The sequence below is a fragment of the Brassica napus genome, chromosome C5 (genome assembly GCF_020379485.1).
Source record: "Brassica napus cultivar Da-Ae chromosome C5, Da-Ae, whole genome shotgun sequence".
Lineage (NCBI taxonomy): Eukaryota > Viridiplantae > Streptophyta > Magnoliopsida > Brassicales > Brassicaceae > Brassica > Brassica napus.
In genome coordinates, this window is record NC_063448.1 from 53,711,187 (window position 1) to 53,732,845 (window position 21,659).

Consider the following 21,659-nt stretch of genomic DNA (forward strand, 5'->3'; position numbering starts at 1 on the left):
GCCTTTTGATTCCACTCATTTAATACTCAAAAACCCTAAAACCTGTTGACTGCTTTCGTTACTATTGTAATAGTATTATTATGTACCAACACATCTGGTTTAAGCGACACCACAAACATAATTTTGGGAGAATTAGACATATTAAATAATATAAGAATGTAATCATAAAATTTATAACACAAAACAGCAAGTATCCTAAGCTCAATTCTCCTAAAGGTTTTAAGCTTTTATAATGAATCATTGATGATGACCAACATCTAGCCAATAGGCCAAACATAGAAATGAAAAAGATAAATAGTGTGACATTACATTACTAGTTGTACTCAAAATATCAAACCAAAGAACAGATAAACAGCCTAACTAATCACATGAATGGAATAAAAGTACTTATAATATATCTCTTTTAACTTCTCATAGTAACCAACGAAGAAACTGAGTCCAAGTTTTGAGTTGTGTTTTTATTAGTTGATGATTCTGTAGTAGTACCACCTTTATGAACAGTCTTGGCTCTCATTGGACTTGCAAACGCCCTTCCCCATGCGCTTTTATTCCCCATCTTATGTTGATGATGATCAACCGTCGATGATGCTGAAGTTGATGATGATGATGATGTCATAATCATAAACCCACCAAAGATACCACCACATTTCACCATTTCATTCATAGCATCAGCTGCTTCACCACCACCACCATTGCTAATAACCTTTGAGTGTTCTCTTTGTGACTCAATCCTTTTCAAGGCACAATCTCCAAACCCGTTAGAGATCCTCTCAAAGAAATCACCAGAGAAGCTTCTGCTTCCACACCCCACAGATCTAGATCTCAACACTTTCCTCTCTAAAGACGACCCACCAGCACCACTACCAACACCGTTAGCTGGCGTCTCTACAACAACTTTGTTACTACTAGAGCTCTCATCTTCTTCCTCCACTATCACATCAATGCCTCGACCAACAACCTTGTTAGATGTCTCTGTTGTCTGGTTTCTTGGCACCGAAGAATGGCTAACTTTTTTGGTGGCAGCGGCGATTTGGTGTTTGGAAGAGTAGAGATGAAGAAACGACCAGAACCCACTTCGTTTCTTGCGGTTTAAACTCTCACCGTAAGCAGCAGCCGAAGATTTGCTTCTCTTGTAGATAAGACTAGCGGAAGAAGAGGAAGAGGATGAAGAGGCAGCTGCGAGCATGCTCTTCTTCTTGGCAAGAAGAAACGGGAGGTTGTTGTTGTTGTTGTTGTTGCTGTCCCTTCCCGATGAGAGAGATAGAGCAAGAGAGGTGGTGGAAGAAGGAGAGAAGGATTTAGAAGAAGAGGAAGCAGAGAGGTGGTTTGGTTTAGGGAGAGGGAAAGAGGAAGTGACGAGCTTACCGAGCTTTTCTTGGAGACATAGTGGGCAGATACCACCTGGGTTCTTTGTGTAAGGATGTGTTGAGCATTGCATCCCATCTCCCATGTCTTGATCTTTGTGGTCCACCATTGCAATAAAGATAAGGAAGCAGGAAGAAGAGAACCAAAGTCTATGAGTCTTCTCTGTGGTTCCTCTGCTTCTGCGTGTAATGAAGTAGAGATTCAGCTTTTAGCTAGCGTCTTTTGAGAGATGGAGAGAGAGATTACGTGTTTGTGAGTGAGAGATGAGAGAGGAGTGTGTAGAGTTTGTAGAGAAAGAGAAAAGAGAGTTGAGTTTCCCCAAGTGCACGTGAGAGTTCTGACCTGTACCGGCTCTTAGCTCGTCTTCTTCGGATCTTTAATTATAAATAGCTCTCTCATTTTCTTAACATATGCACCCAAAAAAAAACTCTCTCATTTTAATCTTTTTTTGGCTCCATTATTCTTTTTTCTTCTTGGGGGTAAAATGTTAAGATAAGAGTCCAATATTCCACGTGTCTTTCTAGCTATTTTTAGTTTTATGAAAACACTAATTAACTTCATTTGTTTTTAAGTGACCATTTACATTACAAAAAATTGCCGTTGTAATTAAGAACAAAGTTTAATTTTATTTTTGTAGGGTTCAACTTTTTTCACATTCGAAGATTTGGTGTATATGTTTTAGCGAAAAAAAAAAATCAGCAAAAAGATTTGGTGTATTTGTATCTGATAAACTGGTTAGATCTAGATGACAAATGTGAAAGGGAACATTATTGAGAATATTTATTAAATGATTTTTTTAGTTTGGTTTAAATTCATAAACCGACAAAACCAATTGCTTACACAATTTTTAGGATAAATTAGTTTAATTTGAATCTGACCCAAAGAAAATAATTGATGAATAAACTAGACATTTGACGTAGAAGATCATAGGGCCAACATTTCTAGCTTAATTACATATAGTTAAATAGACTCTTAATTTTTACTTCATTATTTTTGGTTCCAGTGTAGAATTTTTTCGAGCCAAAACCCAAAGCATCGAAACTCGAACTTGCAACTTTGAGTCCCGTGTGGAAAGTCACTAGTAGAGTTACAAATGACGGATGATTCTAGTTTTATCGCTAACTATTTTTATTATATCCATGGTTTTTTTTTGTAAAAACATATCCATGGTTTTAGTTACTTTTTCAGTTATATCAATTTTACATTAAAAAAAAGAATAACTAAAACTTTTATCATGTTGGAGGTCGAGTTTCCTCTTAATTGAAGTTTTATGATCAACTGATGTCAAGTTACAAAAAAAAAAGAAAAGTTTTATGATCAACTAGTTTTTTAACGTATAAATATACGATCGACTCGTTAATTTCAATATATTAATGAACATTTGGTGGTTGACAACAACGAAAAATACGTTTACTATGCCAATATACCCTAGTTGTTTCCCATGTTAGTCATTTTATAATTTTGGACCCATGCATGTTAGTGTGTATTAAATATCACTTATCCATTAGCTTTTCTAATTACTAAATTCACCGCCTTACGTTTGATAGGCACCAACCAAGCAAACAAAATCATTTATTATTCACGACCTCTCCATTGTATTTAACTTATAAAATTGTATAAATTCAAGAAATGCTAAATCGTAGTGCACCCACCTCTAAATATGGAGTTAACTATTTGATGTGAGAGTATCATCCATATGGTGGAAGTCTGTTTCAGATATTCGTATATAATACTATCCAGAATCTGAGATTATTGGATCGAAGATCCCGTAACATGACAAGTATTCACGGAGACTAACCTCCATGAATATGCGTCGTTAGTTTCATGCTATCAGTCAAACTGGTAAGTAATAATCTGCACGTGGTATTGGAATAATTGAGGATCAGGGTTTCATGGTGTAGATTTGTCGAAGTTAATTTTGTGTTTTGGTTAGTTTCTAAACAAGGACATTGCGAGTGTGGCCACTTGAATTCTTGGGTTTCAGTGTGGATGCTTTATCAGGGATAGACTTCTTCCAGTAAGCTCCTGCCTCCTGCCAAAAGGGAAGCTCGAACATGACCTAGACACATCAATTATTTCTTAGATAAACATAATCTTTGAGGATAAACATATATATGAGAATTAATCAACCAACATGCACAACCACGAATTCCATTTTTACTTTATTTTCAAGGGGGTAAAATTGATACGAAGATGAGTTGCATGGTACAAGATACCGAGCTGTAATCTGTAACGTATCGAAAAGCAAGAGACGTACCAGAGAAATACAAAATGTGGTCCAGGAAAATTAATTACTCGTATCTTTTCTCGTCTCTACATTTACTACACAGTTCTTTGTCTTGTCTGTTCTTTCTCCCATTCCTTCTATTTATGGTCCCCTTCCACTTCTGTCAGGTTTAGTAAGTAGTTACTGCGAATTGTTTCTATTTTTATATACAAGTTCACATATATAAAACCCTTGCATTTCTAAATTTTAGAGACATAAACGCAGTTCGTATTGCATGGGTGTAACACTGTAAGTTTGTAACCACACTCACTAATCTATAGGTATAACACCCTAACCACATTCCCTGGTCCATGTATCCAGATCCAAGCAACTTTTTAATCTTCCTATAATAGAGTGAAGTAAGATTATCAATAAATCATAGAACTTGCTCCATAGAGCTTTATAACAAATGTATCTGACGGCTTTGTATGACAAAGCACATAAACACATATTCTTATTGCTACTCCAACTTACTCTCTACTTTCATCCGTCTGAGATGAGAATTTATTTTGTAAGCTGGTTGAGGCCAAAGATCCCAACGTTTTGGCAAGTAAATGTGGACATAAAGCAAACGCAGTAGATGCGGCAACGAAGAACGGATTACAACCGCGATCTGGCTTGTTCCAAGGGAGCACTCTGCAACACATGAAGGAATAGTCAAGAATCTGAGTTACAAATTTACAATTAAGCTAAACTGGACATAGTATGCTGATATCATTAGGTAACAACCATGTAATATATAAGCAAGGCTGAACTAGATTATGTAATAGCAATCGTATTAAAAAAAACTTCCCCATAAACAAGTGCACAAAAATGAAAAGTACAAGCCAAGAAAGAAACACTCACGAGAGGAGCTCCTTTAGATCCCCTTTCAGCTAAGAAATCACAAGGCTTGAAGAAACCACCATAAGCCTTCGACCACTCATCCAGCTTTGAGTAAATGTATTTCGATCCAATGGAATCAGCCCAGAACATGATTCCTCCTCTGTTTCACAAGAGATTTAGATTAAGTCCACAATGAAGAAAAGAGAATCTGAAAAAGAAAAAAAAGAGTTTGTTTGATGACAACACTGACCTGTAAGGTGGAAACCCCATCCCAAATATGCCAGCGATGTCAAGGTCTGCTGCTTTGACAGCAATCCCTTCCGCAAAAACTCTACACGCCTCGTTCACTACTGGGAAAAACGTCATCTCAATAATCTCCTTTTCCGACAGTTTTGCCAGCTGCAAGAAGCCACAACAATCAGTCAGAGTGAGATCTTCCCAAATGCAAAAATGAAGATCTTTACCTTAGGGTCAAGGTTCACTCCTGATACGCTCCTTGCCTTCTCGATATATTTCTTAATCTCAGGATCAGGTTTAGCCTTTCGCTTTTCATCATAAAGATAGAAACCTTTACGCGTGGCTTCACCTGAAATCAACAGGAAAGTTCACAAGATTTACCAAAAATATGTTAAATCAATAAAAACATTATATAGCTGTCCTCTCTGATATACCAGCTCTCTTGTCCTCTTGCATGAGTGGGATAATCATTGATTTGTTTGTCCTTTCTGGAAAGTTCTCGATGAATTGCGTAGCGGTTGCAATCGCCACACCGAATCCAACCAAATCGCACAATCTTACTCATTCATATAAGGAACAAAAGTATTAACAAAAGGTGTACGAGAGATTCACATGGTTCTTTAAAATGTGATATACTACCTGAAGGGACCCATTGGCATTCCAAACTTGCTGACTGCCTTGTCAATCAGATATGGATCTGTTCCACGTTCAACAAGGAACATAGCTGCCTGTGTGTATGGAAAGAACATCCTGTTAACTGCAAACCCTGTGCAGTTTCCCACCACCACTGGCGTTTTCTTGATCTTCTTCCCAACATCTAACAGGTCAACAATTACTTGTGCACATGTATGATTGGTCCGAACTATTTCAAGTAGTGGCATGACATGTGCCGGACTGCATCATAAAAATGAATATAGACATGATTCGTCTAGAGCGAGTAAAAACACTACAAGCATAAGACTTCATCCAAACTGCAACGGATTAAGTAAGCACCTGAAAAAATGTGCTCCAATAATCCGATCCTGGGACTTGGTCCGCTCCCCAATTTTGTTCAAATCAATGGTAGATGTGTTGCTAGCAAGGATACAATGTTGAGGACAGTACTTCTCTAGATCAGCAAATATTTTCTGTTTCAAAGATATATTCTCAATGACAGCCTGTCCAAGCCACCAAAAAGACATTAAACAAAGTCAATCACTTAGCTTGCCATGTAGAAAACAACTTCAGCTTCACTATGCTCATTATTACCTCGATGACCATGTCCACATCCCTAAAGCTTTCATAGTCAAGAGAACCTTTAAGGAGTGACATGGTTTTCTCAAACCTTTCCTGTGTCATCCTTCCTTTCTTTACACTGCTCTGAAGATTAGCTGATTAAATTAATGAAATTAGTCATATCAAGCTTTTTTTTTCAATTCGTTGGTAAGCAATGTAGAGAAATCAATCCCCACCTTTGACCCTGCCAAGTCCAGCCTCCAAGAACTTCTCATTTACCTCCTTGAGAATCACTGGATAGTTGCTGAGGATCAATGCAGTGGCAATTCCAGATCCCATTAACCCGCCTCCAATTATGGCTACCTTTTTAATCTTCCTTGGCACCAACCCACGATCAGTAACTCCAGGAACCTGTCCATAAGATATTAGATTGGAAAGAATCAAAAATAGAGGAAAAGCTAATAGTTACTATTTTGTAAAAAAGAAAATGAAACCAGAGTTTGGTAGTACATAAGTCTAAATGACATGACTGCATAAACACTCACAAACCTTTGTAGTTCCTCGCTGAGAAAAGAAGACATGGATCAAGCTTTTGGTGGTATCCAGCTTAACCACTTGTGAGGAGATTAGAGCCTCCTATAAGTGACAATGTGATGGAAATTCGTAAAAGGTTAGTACACTCAGGGGAAACGTTTCAAAACATATAATGCAGATACGACAAGATAGTAATATACCTTTTCTAAACCAGCCCTAGAACCAGAAACAATACCCACTTCAACAGCCTCAAGGCACATTAAGGGGTGTTTCAGGTTGGGGGCTTGCCTGCGTGTCTGACCCTTGGCAAACTTCAGTATCTCCCTTGCCTCTCCAAGAGGAGGCAACTTATCAGTCTTTAAAACACTAGAAACCCATGGTTTTTTTCTCTCGGCTATGTCAAGAGCCCAGCGACGAGCAGCGTTTAGTAACTCGGCAGGTGGCACGACAGCATCAACAAGGCCCAATGAATGACCTTGCTCAGCTTTAACCGGCTTAGATGTCTATAAATTTAAACAAAATAAATATCGTTACGATTTTAAACAAAGCAGAGTAACCCTACCATAAGAATAAGGCACTGACGACGTACCAAAATCATCTCAAGGGCTTTTGTAAGACCAACAAGACGTGGAAGACGCTGTGTTCCTGCATCAAATCCAAAGTAGCATAATTAAGAAAGTAAAGAACGGAAGTGACTAGATTCTTTCAACATAAACATGAATCACATATCCCATGTTTTCAGTTCTTATGCCAAAAACATATGATTGTTCCATAGGATTCACAGTTTCTAGCTTCTATATGATCAAAATCTGTATTCTGCCGCAAAAACATTAATAATTTGACAATTAAGTACCTCCAAACCCAGGAATAACACCGAGTTGCAGCTCCGGCAGACCTAACTGTGCACCAGGGGCTGAGATCCTTGCATGGCAAGCCTGAAACAAAAATAAAAAAATACAATTGTATCAACATCCACCCTAATAAATAATGTTCACCAGACTCGGCAGTTTCTAGAGGAGTTTTGAGTATATAACATAGAAAGTCTACCATGGCGAGCTCTAACCCTCCTCCCAAGGCAAGCCCATCAATGGCAGCAACAGACGGTTTTTTTGCAGCTGAAATCCAAAGAAATTAATAGACCACTCAGAAATAATAAATCACCAGAACCATTGAAGGTATTCATTCACCTTCAAGCAAATCGGTGATGATGTCAATTGATATGTATCCAGGCTTTGGCGCTTTTCCTGAGAAAATAAGCAGTATACATTACTACAAACACTAATACAATCAGCAAAGATACCAAGAGACACTGAAAACGTTACTTGTCCCTTTCTGAATATCACCAAAACCAGATATATCAAATCCACCAGAGAACCTCCCCTTGGCACCTGCAGTATAAGAATAAAAAAAAAAACCACAAAAGCCCATTAACAAAAATTTGCATAAAACGTATATTCTATTATTGGAAAGGAAGAGAATGAATGATAACCCGTAATAACAATAGCTTTAACATCATTCCTGCTCAAGGCCTCCTCGTAATTACTTTTAAGGTTCTCTAGCACTGTACAGAAACAGAGTATCAGTTCAGATACAGAACATTTTTTTCTTTCTGAATACCAATAGATTTGGGCCGAAGCCCATAATCATCAGGCCCAGGCCCAGGCCCAGGACCGAATATCGCTATTTGCTAAAACTAAAAGACCGCATGAGATTGAACTATTTTAGTAGTCCTAATTTCACATAATCAGATCATATATTTTTGATCGGAAGCTAAAAATCGCAGAAACGAATTGGGCGAGAATCAAACACCGATCGAAATTGACCTAGAATTGTGAATAGGTGACGAATCCAAGAGATATATCAGATAAAAAAATAGATAAACAAGGTGGAAGAGGAGCAGAGAGTACCGTCGAATGATAGCGAATTGACGGGAGGGTTGATGAGTGTTATGACGGCGACGCCATCGCCTCCAACTTCCATCGTCGTCTTTCCCTTCGTTCGTGACGCCATTCTTCGAGCTTGGTTTCGTATTTCTCTCTTCGATCCTCTTCTTCGTTTGAGATTCCGAGTCAAAACTTGGATATAAAAAGAGAGAAACGTGGAAGTAAAAGATATAAATAGAAAGATGACGATTGGTGACGTATGATAGACAGTGACACACTCCTCCACGCAACGTTGCGTTTTGGATAATAATAATAATGTTTTCGTTTAGTGATTTTATTTGTTCTTATTTCTTTTCCTGGATATACATTTTAGTAATTGACCGATGGATTTGCTCGCATTTCTTACTAAAATTGTGTGATCTGCTACCAAACTTGACGAATCTTAATCAAATCCATTTTTCGTTTTTGACAATACAAAAAACAGTAGAAGAAATTCGTATTCTTAGACATATATATATTATATTCAAATAATTGTAAAATGCATGTATTCATAAGTGAGATATCGACTGAGCTTTCGTAGTCCTAAGAGATCTTTTATATATTAAAACAAAAGTCTGTTACCTTGATTCATGTGTGATTTTTTTAAAAAAAAAATAGATTTAATGGACCGGACATATTCCTAAAAATTAATATTAGATTTAATCTATAACCTTATCATTTGAATTTTGGGTCTACCACAAATTTTTATTGGACTATCAATAATTGGATTTAAACAATAGATGATACAATGGATTTATAGATAGTATAAATTAAATAGATATAATTTAATGTTGTAATACTATACCTTCATATGTTATTTATTTAAATATTTGTCGATGTTAAATTTTAAAATTATGAAGAGTTTTTTTTAAATAACAAAAATCATATTATCTAACAATGATTAATCTTTACTACCTTAAACCAATGAAAACAAATTTTAAACTATAAGGTTTATTTTAAAAATTAAACAAAAACTAAATGTTTAATTATTTACTCGATATTATAAATCTATGAAGCGAAATTTTTAATTTTTTAAAAACTTTCTGAATTTTTGAAATGTTACAATATTTTTGAATATGATAATAAAAAAATATTTTACTAATCTTTATATATATAGTTACAATTTTAATAATGAAATAATAATCCAAAAAAAAATATATATATATATATATATAAAGATAAAAATACATGTAAAATTTTAAAACAATCTATTCAATGAAAAAAATATACCGTAAACTTATTATATTTTAAAAATTGATATACACATATCTAAAGTTTGTCTTCACTACCCCCAAAGTTTTCTCACAGCTAAAATATCTTTTCACCAACAAGATTGTTTTGTTCCCATGTCCATGCATGATCGAAAAAGGTGTTACATTGGCAACATACGAAACTAGAAAAGTGTAAATTTGGGTTAGGCTCCTAGCTCACGTTCGAAAGATAATGTTCGGCATTTATACATGCAATCGATTATTTAGAAGCGCGGCTTTATATTTGAATCTATAATTTTTTTTCATTGTTTGGTCATGTCTTAGACCAAACCAGTTATGTATATTCATTCAGTTTAATTATATCACTCACGAGATGCCAAACTCACAATGAAATCAGCTATACCTATAAGCCATAGGTAATCATTCTTCATACAGTTCTAGAAGCACACATTTAAAACAAAATCATATACAAATTCAAATCTCCTACATGTTGGCGGTGTACGGAACTTGTGTTTGTGGGATCCACGTATCACCTACTAAGAACCTACCCCCAGTGTACAACAAAGCCTCTTCAGGGCTTAGTTTCTTAATACCGGGCCATTTAACTCTAAGAGCCTCATTCGATCCGGCCCCAGCATTCAAATGCTCAGCGTAGTACAACGTCTTGAGCGCGAAGTCACCCTTCCAAGGAAGCCATCCCGCAGGATCAATCACGTCATCGATCGTCGTCTTCATGATGATCGTCCTCGAGAACTCTTTCCACGGTCTTCCTAGATACGCCTTGTTCACAGACTTCACCGGAATATACGCCGGCTCCCCCATTATATGACAGTTATGGAGCACCAACCCTGTCGATTCACGGACGTCGCTCCGTCCCTGAGCGGTGACCATACACGACTGGCCTCTCTTAGCTTTCCGGACAACGATCTTACAGTTCTGTAGTATGCATTTCGCGTCTCCGAAGATGAAATCTACTGTCCCGGAGACTGTGCAGTCACGGTAGAATTGGCGCTGTGAGTGGACGTATAAGGTGTCTTGGTATCCGTCGATTTGACAGCTGTAGAACACTGCGTAGTCCGCCGAGACTCTCAACGCCACCGCTTGTCCTCCCTTTGGTCCAGCCGTGTTCTCGATCCCGATGTTTTTCGCTGTGAAGTGCTCGCCTTCGATTGCTGCCAAAACAAATGGTTTTGTAACGTTAATTAATAGATGTTGTCACGTGATTCATATAGTTCATGTAATTTTTAATATAATGTCGTGGTCGCGTTTATGTAGTAGTTAAATTCATTTTTTAATATTGTGATCTCATACATTGATTATATAACGTCATTAAAGTATGTTGTTATGTGATTCATATAGTTTATATAATTTTCGATATAATATTATGTGGTCGCATTCGTTTATGTAGTGAATCATTTTTCAATAAACATTTGAAAGATGAAACTTACTGAGGGTGGATGTTAGGAACGTCTTGACTTTTCCAATACCGAAATTGAGGTTGCCGGTGATTTTGGTCTTGTTTGGTCCATCACCGATGAAAGTGACGTACGCCATTTTCTTCGTGACCTTGACTCTCTCCTTGTATATACCTTCTTTGATGTGGATGATGAATGGCATTCTGTTGTTTTTAGGTACAACTTTTAGAGCATCGGTGATGGTCTTGAAATGGCCGCTTCCGTCTTGATCCACCACGGCATTAGCCTTCACTAGTGGTCCTCCTCCTTTTGGTTTTGGTTCTTCTGCCATGAGCCTCCGTGCATGTGGTCCAACCCATGTTGGTATACCATCTTCTGTATACAAAAGCTTTCTCGCGTACTTTGCAAGAGCTCCGGTTAGTCCTGTAATCATCAAGCTAATTGTTAGGTATTCATTGTTTTCAGGCCGGTCTTGAAATCTTGGAAGCTATTAAACAATTTATAAGGAATTTTATAAAAATGTTTTCTTATATTTTTGAGGGCTTATATTTATGTAAATTAATTCCTAAATTTTTGGGGGTTTATACGTATATTTTGGAAATAGATTGAAAAAGATACCTGTGGTGTTGGAATTTGGGAGAATGGTGGGAAGATCAGTAGTCATGGCAAGGCTATTGCTGCTAAGCTCTCTTGATGTTTTGAAGATGTTAAGCATGTCACGCATAAGATTAGACTTAATCTCCTCGAATGTATCAATACATGTTTGCTGGAATGCGATGGAGCCACTTAGCCAAACTCTAAGATCCTCAACAAAGATTTCAATCTGAGTAACTGAGAACTCACGGTCAACACACTTTTTAAGATCATCAATAGCGTCAATCATTAGCCTCTCACAGAGCTGGAAAGCGCCTTTCGCTCCTGGGTCTTTGTCAGCCTTGGGTTTAACATCTTCAGAGGCTTTCTTGAGGTTGTCGTTGATGGACTTGATGGTGGCGTTGAAGCTTAGCTTGATGAGTTCAAGAGGCTCGGTTGAATTGGGAGAGGCGTCCATTAAGCTTTTGACGCAGGCTTCTTTGAAGTCAGTAGGTGCACAAACTGCTCTAACGGCTTTGGTGGTTGTCCGTATTTGGTTTTCATTGGGAGTGTGTTTAGATGTTACGACAGCTACAGAGACAACCATGATGACTAGCAAACCTGAGACACTACCGGCGATGAGGCATTTCTTTTTCTTGTCACCATCAACCGTCATTTCTTCTTACACAAATCTAGTTTTCAATTTTTTTTCTTCTAATTTTCCTAATGTGTTTTATTTTTACATGTTAGAAATGGAGCAGACGAGGCCTGCAACTGTGGCTATAAGGCCTCTTTGGTGTTTAGTATTTACAAATGTTTAAACAAATGGATAGAAAAATCTTGATGGGGTTAAATATAGAGATGAGTTGTAATGCTATTTTTGGGGTTTAAGGAAAGAATAACATGAGGCTGTGTTACATTTTCTGTCTTTAGGAATATTTTTATTTGTTTCCTTACAAGTTTTGTGGTCATTGTCTCCATCTAAAACGTTTGGTTTCCCGCTTTTACCATAACCCTATGAATAGTGGTCTTAAGTTTGTGGTATGAAATGAAATTATGTTAAATGCGATCTTCATAATCCTCTTAAAGAAATCTGTGTTGACTCTAATGATTCTTACTGAATTAGGAATTGATTTAGAGATCAGAGAGTAAAGAGCAGCTGCGACAAGGCACGAGAGGAATCTCACAATGCATTATCATTAGCAGGTATGAAACAGATGAGAAGATCCTCTATATACAAATTTGTGTCCGTGTGTATTTGTGTTGTTCATGTACATATGCAGTTTTTTAAGCGCCTTTATTGAACTTCGAGTACTAGAGGAAATGATCATATGGTTTAGCCAAAAGCCACATGAGGCTACAGTGATGTCTCTCTCGTAAAAATTTTAATTCATATATTTTACAGAAAAAAGTTGCAACACTACTAGACTTAACAACATTAACAGTAAATAATCGTTTTTGGGTGGGACAAACACAAACTGAACTCTAAACCTGCCTGGTGATGAGTCCATTATAGATATTAATTAGATTCCCCTGTAGCAGAGATTTCATCTCATTTAAGTCAACCCTCATATTTTTCATCCTCATATAACAACGTACAAGCAGCTAACATTCACATGATTTACCACTTTTTTTAGTTGAAACTGAAGCTTTTTTTCTTCGTTTTGGAGACAAATAAAATGGGATTTATTTAACATAATCATATTTTAAGAGGATTCTAATTTGAATTGCAAATATATTTTGAATTTTTGATGGATCAAACTGTGTTGTAAATAAACCAACACAGTTTATTTGAATTGAATAACATCAATTTGTTCAACACATTTTATTATGTTGAACAAATTGTTAGTTATTCAATCAGTGATATTAGAATCCTCTTAAAATAAAGAGAAATTGGATAAATGAGATATTTAGAATTTGGGTTTGTCCCAATAGAATTTTTTGATTTTAGGCTATTTTGGATACGTTTTACTTTTTGTAATAGAAAAAATAATAAATTAAAATTAGAAAATATCAAAGAATATGAAAACTATAAAAAACATGAGTATGAATATTTATATGTTTTACTTTCTTATAAAAACAGTAAAATCATATTTTATTTTATGTCATATCTGAGCATAGAGTACTCATTTTGGTCATCTACTTAGTTTAGAATCTGATACAAAATATCATACACTGATCTAGCTTGGGTATATAACGCAAACAAAATTTTCTTATATATTCTATCTTACCTATAATTCGTTCATTTGTATTATGGCAAGATATCGTTCTAGAATTAACTATATCTTTTATCTTATCTTGTTTATGTGTCATAACATGATTAATTTAGCTATTACCTAATGTTACGCGTAAAAAAAAATAGATTTCTCACCCACTATGTAGTGTAGTACTCTACTTAAAATCCATATTATAAATAAATCACGAAAATATAAAAACTTCCATATTTCGGTTAATATATTTCCTAAATTTACATGAAATAATCTACCATAAATCTCGCATAATATCTTCTTTTCTACGTTTTTCTCTATTACAAAGTTTGTGGCCGATTTGAAAACCACCAAGATAAGAGAGACTATTATGAAATTACGAGTTCTGAAATGCACAAATGAAAGTTTTGGTTTGATTCAAGAGGTCATGCCTACACATGAAAAACCTTTGGGGCTGAAATAAAATATATCAGAAGCTTAAGGATTTAATGGGCAAAAATGAGAAACTCTACCATTGTTGTTCGAGTCCGTGATGATGGCGACTGAAGATCCGGCGGCGACTGAAGATCCAGCGACGACTGAGATGCTCCAGTCTTGATGTAATGAGACTTCGTGTTGGCCAAGCAACTTTCACGGATGTTTGTGATGAAGTCAGCTTATCGAAGAAGATGGTCGTGGTGGCTTGTTTACCGTAAAACACGTTTTTCTATTTCAATTTTTTTTTACTTAACAAAATTATATTTAGAAAACAATTAATAAATATTATATATTCTAAATAAATTTAATTTAGATTAATTTAATGGTATAATAGTATTAACATTAATTAAAATTTTAATGAGAAACTCTACCATTGTTGTTCGAGTCCGTGATGATGGCGACTGAAGATCCAGCGACGACTGAGATGCTCCAGTCTTGGTGTAACGAGACTTAGTGTTGGCTAAGCAACTTTCACGGAGGTTTGTGATGAAGTTACAAGTCAGCTTATCGAAGAAGATGGTCGTGGTAGCTTGTTTACCGTAAACACATTTTTCTATTTCAATTTTTTTTTACTTAAAAAAATTATATTAAGAAAACAATTAATAAATATTATATATTCTAAATAAATTTAATTTAGATTAATTTAATGGTATAAGAGTATTAACATTAATTAAAATTTTAATGAGACAAAAATCTTAGATTAAATTTTAGTGGGACAAATCCAAGTTCTAAGTGTTTCATTTTCCAATTTTCTTAATAATAAACCGTTTCTTATTTGCATTGAAAATATATTTTGATGGATTCTAATTTGAATTGCAAATAAATCAAATGATATTATGTTGAAAAACTGTTGTTATTCAATCAATGATATTAGAATCCTCTTAACAAATTTGGATTTATTTAACATAACCATAATTTATTTTAAGAGGATTTTAATCTATTGTGAGAGGATTCTAATTTGAATTGAAGTGATTACGTTAAATAAATCAGATGATATTATGTTGAACAAATTGTTGAATTGCAAATATATTTTGATGGATTGCAAAATATATTTAAATCATTGATTCAATAACAACAATTTGTTCAACATAATATCATTTGATTTATTTAACATAATCATAATTTATTTTTAAGAGGATTCTAATTTGAATCGTAATTCCAAACTTAAAGACAATATTATCATAAAAAACATTAATAAAAGATGGAAACAATATTTTATATTATTATTATGGAAAACTAGAAAGATGAATTTGATCAATGTAATGCAAAGTTTGGTCAAATGATGAAAGCTATTTTCTAGATTTGATCAATTAACAATGAAAAAGTCATATGTTAACTCTATAAACAAAAAAATGGGGACGTTGGATTTATAACTAAAAACTGTTCATATATTTCCTTGATATAGAAAATCAGATTGGAAGTGAGAAATTTTTCCATTAGATGAGTGTTCTTTCTTAGTTCAAAAGAAAAAAATGGAGAAATTGTTTAAAATACCACAAGTTAAATATTACTTTTCAAAAATATTCTCAATCAAAAATATACTAATATTTGTGTTTAGACTTTATTGATTAGTGATTAGGGGTTGGGGTTGGGTTTATATGTTTTCTAAATATCTTGAAAAATTATCTTAGTGTTATTTTATCACAAATTTAAAGTTTCTATGAAAGTAGTTATTTATTAATGAAAAATATGAAAAGCGGTATCAAATTTGTGGTATAATTGAAAATTTCCTAAAAAATGAGTATTATTTCATCGTATCATATGGTTTTAATAGAAACTGTTTATAAAATCAAGAGATAATAGGTTAGATTTGGACTCATATATTTTACACATAAAACAGAATTTAAATCCGTTTCAAAGTATTTCAAGTCAAATGAATTGTAAAATTTTATCAAATATGAATAACACTAGATTTTAAATCTTTTGTATGAATTCTTTAATTGAATAACAATATATTACAAATTCATTTAAATACAAGAACCAATAATCTTAGATTTTAAAATCTTTTAATAAAAAGGTTTTAAATACAGTTAACCAATATAAAAAATTTAAAATTAATCATTGAATAACACTACATTATAAAACCGAGAGAATTAACTTTAAATCCACTGCTCTTTATAAATTCTATCTTTGTTAATGGATTTACAAAGTATTGTGGTTCTTCTCTCCATCTAAACCGCGTTTATGATGTTCTTGAAATTTTGGGATGTTATGTTTTTGTGATCTTGATATAGAGATTAGAGAGTAAGAATGCAGTTGGGACGAGGCATGAAAAGAATCTCACAATGCATTATCGTCAACAAGTGTGAAACAGATGAGAAGATCCTGTATAAACTTATTCAGGTTTGCCATACTGCAAAAGATCCCAACAACAGCTTTATTATCATGTATGAATAGTACAAGGCAAATCTGATTTCTCTTTGGGCTTTAAAGCTTTGAAGCTCTCTGTAACTCTAACTTGCCAATGGTCCCAAGATGAACCTCGTCAGGTCCATCAGCAATCCTGAGCGTTCTAGCCGTGGCCCACAGATGCGCCAAAACTGTATCCGAGCACACACCGGCTGCTCCATGAACTTGAATAGCCGTGTCTAGTACCTTCAACGCCATGTTTGGAGCTGCAACCTGAAAAACCAAAAATTGATTTTGCTTCTTCAACTTCTACTTTGGTTAATTTCACATAATTACAAGTATATAAACATATTCTTTACCTTGGCCATTGCGAGAATCCCTCTAGCTTTTTTGTTCCCAAACTTATCGAGATGATCAGCAGCTTCTAGTACTAACAATCTGGTTCCTTCCAGCTCTACTCGCAACTGTATCATCATACAAGCACTCATATAAGAGGCGTTGGAGTGATTAAAGAACACAGTGGTTGTTTACCTTTGCAAGATCAGAGACAAAAGAACCGTGCTGCGCTATAAACATCCCAAAAGTCTTCCTGCTAAGAGCTCTTTTAGCCATTAGCTCCATCCCACGCTCTGCTGCACCTATTAGTCTCATGCAATGGTGCAATCTTCCAGGGCCTAACCTTCCCTGATTAATATCACAAACAATAAAAACAGCAGATAAATACAAATCCTTTCTCTGTTACTGCAAGCACTGAATCTACCTGAGCAATCTCGAATCCTCGGCCTTCTCCTAGGAGAATATTCTTCGCCGGGACAATCACATTCTCAAAAGAAATCTCAGCATGTCCATGAGGCGCGTCGTCAAAACCAAACACCGTGAGAGGTCTCTTCACGTGTATACCTGGAGTCCGCATGTCCACTAGTATCATAGACTGTTGCTTATGTTTTGGGGCGTTGAAATCAGTTTTTCCCTGTACAACACAGATAAATTTTGTTCGAATAAACTATAAATAATAGACCAAATACGTTTGTGAAAACTTTTTTAGATAGAAAGAGAGCAAGGAACAGAGAACTAACCATGAGAATAAGCACTCTGCACCTTGGATCCATGGCTCCACTTGTCCACCATTTTGTGCCATTGATGATGTATGAATCACCTTGTCTATTTATAACCAAACATAATTAGCTATAAGAAGTAATGAAAGTAGATTACAACATAAGAATCAAAAGACAATCTCTAACCTTTTAATAGAGCACTCAATATTGGTTGCATCAGACGATGCAACTTGTGGCTCAGTCATAGCAAATCCAGAACGGATCTTTCCTTCAAGCAGCGGAATCAGCCATTCAGCAATTTGTTCTTTGTTTCCATACCGAAGTATCACCTACAAAGATAGTAATGATTACAAGTAATAAGCAATGAGACAACTTCTAGACAGGTAAATAGAATCATACTTGCTTTTTTTTGTTACCTCCATGTTTCCAGTATCAGGTGCACCACAGTTGAACACCTGTGGAGCCCAAACCGAACGACCCATGATCTCACAAAGGTAACCATACTCCAGGTTCGTTAGCCCCTCTCCAAACAACTGATCAAAAGATTGTTTATTCTCAATAGCTGCCAGTTCTCTTCTAGCTCTAGCAGCACTATCCACCTGCAATAACCAAGACTCCATAAGTACACTCTCACTCACTCAGGCAGAGCCAGACCCTATCCAAAACAAAATTTTTTATCTAATTTTTATTTTTCAAAAGATATTTTTTTTGAAAAAAAAAACTTATTTTAAACTATTTCTTAAGATAAAAAATATTTTTGGTAACTTAAAAGTTAAAAATAACATTTTAGTCTATTATAAAATTGTTTTTGCATAAATCATAATTTTTAAAATCTGTTTTTTTTTTTTATCATTTTCTTTCTATTTGACATTTAAACATTTTATATACTAGCATATAAAGATATAAATTATACTTACAGGAATAAATAAGTTCCATAAGCCTTGTCTCTTTGCCTCTTCCTTTAACCTCTCCTCCTCAGGGTGAACGGTCCACCGCAAATCTGACTGAGCAAGTTTGGCGAACTCTTTCTCCATCGGGTAGATGTGAGTCTCCATAAACTTGATCAACTTTCCCCTTAGCTCCAATACTTTTCTGTTGGGAACGAATCTCCCGGTTCCATCCACAAGGCTTTCATACGATGGGCTCTCATCTCTTTTACCAGATGGAGGGTGCGCAGGAAGAACATTCTCGCGTGCGATATAACCCAAGGCACACTCTACAAGCTCATTGGCTTGAACCCCTGTGTTCCTGGCACGTTCACCGGCTGAAGCATTCCCCTGCACGATGACCAAATACAATGTTGATGACCATTTGTATCTTTACAATTAAATACCCCCTCCGTTTCAAAATGTTACATACTGTATTTTAGGGGGTTATTGGAACATGAATTTCTGTGGAATTTGATGATTTTAATAGTTGAGAGGATTTTACAAGTTAACTAGATTTAACAAATTTTATCAAATACTTTTACACAGATTTTCATTACTTGTGTATAGAATTATATTGATTGTTATTAACTTTTAAATTAAGAAATTAATGGTGGTAGAAAAAAAAAGGAAAGAAAATCATTTCAATTAAGGCAATTCTTAAACAACTTTTAAAAAAGTTTTTGTCACAAAAAAAGATCTCAAGAAATAAAATGACCAAAAAATTAATTTATACTTCTTACTTTATAGATATATAAATAATAATAAAAAAATTATATAGTTTCGAAATATATGTTTTAAATTTGAATTTTTGTAAAAAAATTTGAATTATTATTTTTGAAATGTTTAATTAAAAAATACGAAAGTGCTTTTTTAAAACTATTTTTAATTTTTTTTCTATTTTTTTTAAGTTGTGAATTGTATTATGTTAAAATCCACTCCAATAACAATGGATTCTATTTAGATTTTAAAAATTCACAAACCAATAAGAATGGAATCTCAAAATTTAATAACTCCTCTAGAATTCTTTGCCCAATAACCCCCCCCCCCCCTTAGATTTTTTACACATTTTAATAATACACATTAAATTTGCATATTTCTTTTGTGATTATCTTTTTCCCATAATTTTAAACCAATAAAAATTCAATAACTGTAATTAAATTTTTTGAAGTTTGTAATTGGTTAATAAAACATGCATTGAAATGCAAAAAACAGATCTTTTTGAAACAAAATTTTTCGCTAGAATATGTAACTTTATGAAACTGAGGGAATAAAATTTACAGGGTCAATACCATTAACCATCTGTTGTATACGCCTGTGTAGATTGAAGCAGCCCGAAACATAGAGAAGGCTACGTAGAACTTCCAGTTTGCAGCAGGCCATGGTTTCCCCTACAGGCAAATTCACAAGTAACGCTGACTCGGATACTTTTCAAGAAACAACTTTAAACATTACTTGTTGGTGGTAGCAGGACGTACCAGTGCAGAACAGTATTCTAAAAGAAACTCTGGCATAGAAAGTATTCCGTCTGGGAGTCCGGTAGTTTCAAGACCTTCACTCACATGCTCCTTATCGAGCTGAACATTCACAATGTAATGCTGCCAACACCATTTACTTTATACATCAGAGCAGGAAGCAAAGAGAACACAATGTAACAAACAAGAATAGTTTATTTACCATGCAGCTATATGCAACATCACACATTTGGTTCCCAAGCGTGGACAGTTCCCAGTCAAGTATTCCAATAACTCGATCCTGCCAGCTTAAGGTAATAAGGTCTCCAAGACCATCCAAGAATCATAAAAAAAAAGAGCTTAGAGAGTCATCAGACCTCATAAGGATGAAACACTAGATTGTCAATGCGGAAGTCTCCGTGTACAAGGCCTGACGTTGCCCCTGTTGAATCTTCAGCGGGTATGCTTTTGCGTAACCAATCAACAAGCTCAAACATCTTTGGATTCCTTACGGGTTTGCCTTCGCTCGTTGAAGCCAAGTACTGTTTGAACCACCTATCTATCTGAAAATTTACATATCCAATAGTTAATCATTACAGTAACAAGTCACCAGTCTCAAACTAAACCACTAACCTGTCTTTGGCAGTAGTTAGCGCGCCGACCGTATTTGCCAAGACCAATCGCATCCACGTCAGCAGAATGAAGAGAAGCTAAGGCTTTGGCGGCTGCACGATAGATCGCAGTTCTTCTCTCTGGCGCTACATTCTAATTCAAAACCAATGAAACACACACACACACAAACGTCACAACTAAAGCTAACAAACAGACATTAACATTCACGTAAGAGAGTGTAATCTTACATGCAACTTGGGGTCTATGAAGATTCTTCCTTCCATAAACTCCATAATGTAAAAAGCAGTCCCAATCACAGTGGGGTCAGTGCATAAGCAGAAGACTTTGGGGACAGGAACCTGTGTATGCTCACCAAGAGCCTTAAGCACCTAACATAAAGAAAGCATCAACCTTTATTCGATTATGCATCTCATAGAGTTTAAATTAGTGATCTTTCAAGAGTTAAAAGATTCGATTTTTTGCTTACCTGAAACTCCCTTTCAACGGCATGAGCAGATTGCAAGAGCTTCCCAGGAGGTTTCTTCCTCAAAACGTAGCGTTTAAGGGAGCTTCCCGAGCCGACAGCGATCAGAAAGGTCGGATTCGATTGCCCGTGTCCGAACTGCAAATAGCCAGAAGAGGGATTAAAGCTTCGATCTTTGGGGCGGAGGAAACCTCAAAGAGTACCTGTGAGATGGTGAATTGAGATGGGTTGGTCGGAAAACCGGAGACGTTGTCGGCGGCGTAACGGAGCAAGGCGTCGTGATCGAACAGATGAGCTGATTGGACACGTGTCACTAGATCGCCGGTGTTACTCCCCATGTTTTTAGCTGTCTCTCTCTCTCTCTGATCCTCTCCTGTTGCAAAACAACAAATCAAAGATATTTTTTGAAAGTCGCAAAACCTTACCCTTTAGATAATTTTATTTATTTTATTTGTATGTGATATTGTGATATCAATCAGTCAGTCTTACCTTCTTTAAATTAATCAAAATTTCTCAGCAGACAGCACAGATA

The 21,659-nt window shown here is 35.4% G+C and overlaps 4 protein-coding genes across 5 annotated transcripts; all 4 read right to left on the reverse strand.

The window, feature by feature from the left end:
• Nucleotides 1-146: 146 nt before the first annotated feature.
• LOC106397809 lies at nt 147-1,861 on the reverse strand. Its single transcript, XM_013838436.3, has one exon. The coding sequence runs from the start codon at nt 1,472-1,474 to the stop codon at nt 404-406; it is 1,071 nt and encodes a 356-aa protein (XP_013693890.2). The 5' UTR covers nt 1,475-1,861; the 3' UTR covers nt 147-403.
• Nucleotides 1,862-3,811: 1,950 nt separating this feature from the next.
• LOC106401486 (glyoxysomal fatty acid beta-oxidation multifunctional protein MFP-a-like) lies at nt 3,812-8,538 on the reverse strand. 2 transcript variants are annotated; one of them, XR_002656113.2, is made up of 19 exons: nt 8,350-8,538; nt 7,932-8,003; nt 7,765-7,830; nt 7,630-7,686; nt 7,490-7,557; nt 7,296-7,377; nt 7,032-7,087; nt 6,643-6,945; nt 6,458-6,544; nt 6,145-6,319; nt 5,942-6,063; nt 5,687-5,850; nt 5,333-5,587; nt 5,128-5,249; nt 4,921-5,042; nt 4,707-4,855; nt 4,478-4,616; nt 4,106-4,267; nt 3,812-3,975 (listed from the first exon to the last, which is right to left on the reverse strand). XR_002656113.2 is itself a non-coding variant. In XM_013842013.3 (18 exons), exons 1-18 carry the CDS (start codon nt 8,450-8,452, stop codon nt 4,232-4,234), a joined length of 2,178 nt encoding a protein of 725 aa, XP_013697467.1. In that variant the 5' UTR covers nt 8,453-8,538; the 3' UTR covers nt 3,984-4,231. The 2 variants fall into 2 exon arrangements, 1 of the variants encoding a protein (XP_013697467.1); XM_013842013.3 differs by lacking the exon at nt 3,812-3,975 and having other exon boundaries at nt 3,984-4,267.
• A 1,396-nt stretch (nt 8,539-9,934) lies between these two features.
• LOC106400397 (probable pectinesterase/pectinesterase inhibitor 23) lies at nt 9,935-12,392 on the reverse strand. Its single transcript, XM_013840763.3, has 3 exons — nt 11,609-12,392; nt 11,024-11,413; nt 9,935-10,747 (listed from the first exon to the last, which is right to left on the reverse strand). The coding sequence occupies exons 1-3, from the start codon at nt 12,237-12,239 to the stop codon at nt 10,059-10,061; spliced, it is 1,710 nt and encodes a 569-aa protein (XP_013696217.1). The 5' UTR covers nt 12,240-12,392; the 3' UTR covers nt 9,935-10,058.
• A 4,124-nt stretch (nt 12,393-16,516) lies between these two features.
• LOC106400945 (probable acyl-CoA dehydrogenase IBR3) lies at nt 16,517-21,586 on the reverse strand. Its single transcript, XM_013841353.3, has 16 exons — nt 21,331-21,586; nt 21,131-21,265; nt 20,892-21,032; nt 20,665-20,796; nt 20,409-20,594; nt 20,255-20,332; nt 20,056-20,175; nt 19,870-19,968; nt 18,569-18,928; nt 18,068-18,250; nt 17,838-17,980; nt 17,673-17,757; nt 17,357-17,566; nt 17,128-17,280; nt 16,956-17,060; nt 16,517-16,869 (listed from the first exon to the last, which is right to left on the reverse strand). Exons 1-16 carry the CDS (start codon nt 21,463-21,465, stop codon nt 16,675-16,677), a joined length of 2,460 nt encoding a protein of 819 aa, XP_013696807.1. The 5' UTR covers nt 21,466-21,586; the 3' UTR covers nt 16,517-16,674.
• Between the last annotated feature and the right edge of the window lie 73 nt (nt 21,587-21,659).

What these genes read in the sequence shown, in the direction of transcription:
- LOC106397809 (XM_013838436.3), bottom strand. Translation starts at nt 1,474, where the DNA reads ATGGTGGACCACAAAGATCAAGACATGGGAGATGGGATGCAATGCTCA.
- LOC106401486 (XM_013842013.3), bottom strand. Translation starts at nt 8,452, where the DNA reads ATGGCGTCACGAACGAAGGGAAAGACGACGATGGAAGTTGGAGGCGAT. An exon ending in TAAAGCTATTGTTATTACGG is followed by an intron (nt 7,831 to 7,931) that starts GTTATCATTCAT and finishes CTTATACTGCAG; the next exon opens with GTGCCAAGGGGAGGTTCTCT. An exon ending in CTAGGGCTGGTTTAGAAAAG is followed by an intron (nt 6,545 to 6,642) that starts GTATATTACTAT and finishes TGTCACTTATAG; the next exon opens with GAGGCTCTAATCTCCTCACA.
- LOC106400397 (XM_013840763.3), bottom strand. Translation starts at nt 12,239, where the DNA reads ATGACGGTTGATGGTGACAAGAAAAAGAAATGCCTCATCGCCGGTAGT. An exon ending in CCCAAATTCCAACACCACAG is followed by an intron (nt 11,414 to 11,608) that starts GTATCTTTTTCA and finishes TGATGATTACAG; the next exon opens with GACTAACCGGAGCTCTTGCA. An exon ending in GTTCCTAACATCCACCCTCA is followed by an intron (nt 10,748 to 11,023) that starts GTAAGTTTCATC and finishes TTGTTTTGGCAG; the next exon opens with CAATCGAAGGCGAGCACTTC.
- LOC106400945 (XM_013841353.3), bottom strand. Translation starts at nt 21,465, where the DNA reads ATGGGGAGTAACACCGGCGATCTAGTGACACGTGTCCAATCAGCTCAT. An exon ending in TCATAGACCCCAAGTTGCAT is followed by an intron (nt 20,797 to 20,891) that starts GTAAGATTACAC and finishes GTTTTGAATTAG; the next exon opens with AATGTAGCGCCAGAGAGAAG. An exon ending in GGATTCTCGCAATGGCCAAG is followed by an intron (nt 16,870 to 16,955) that starts GTAAAGAATATG and finishes TTGGTTTTTCAG; the next exon opens with GTTGCAGCTCCAAACATGGC.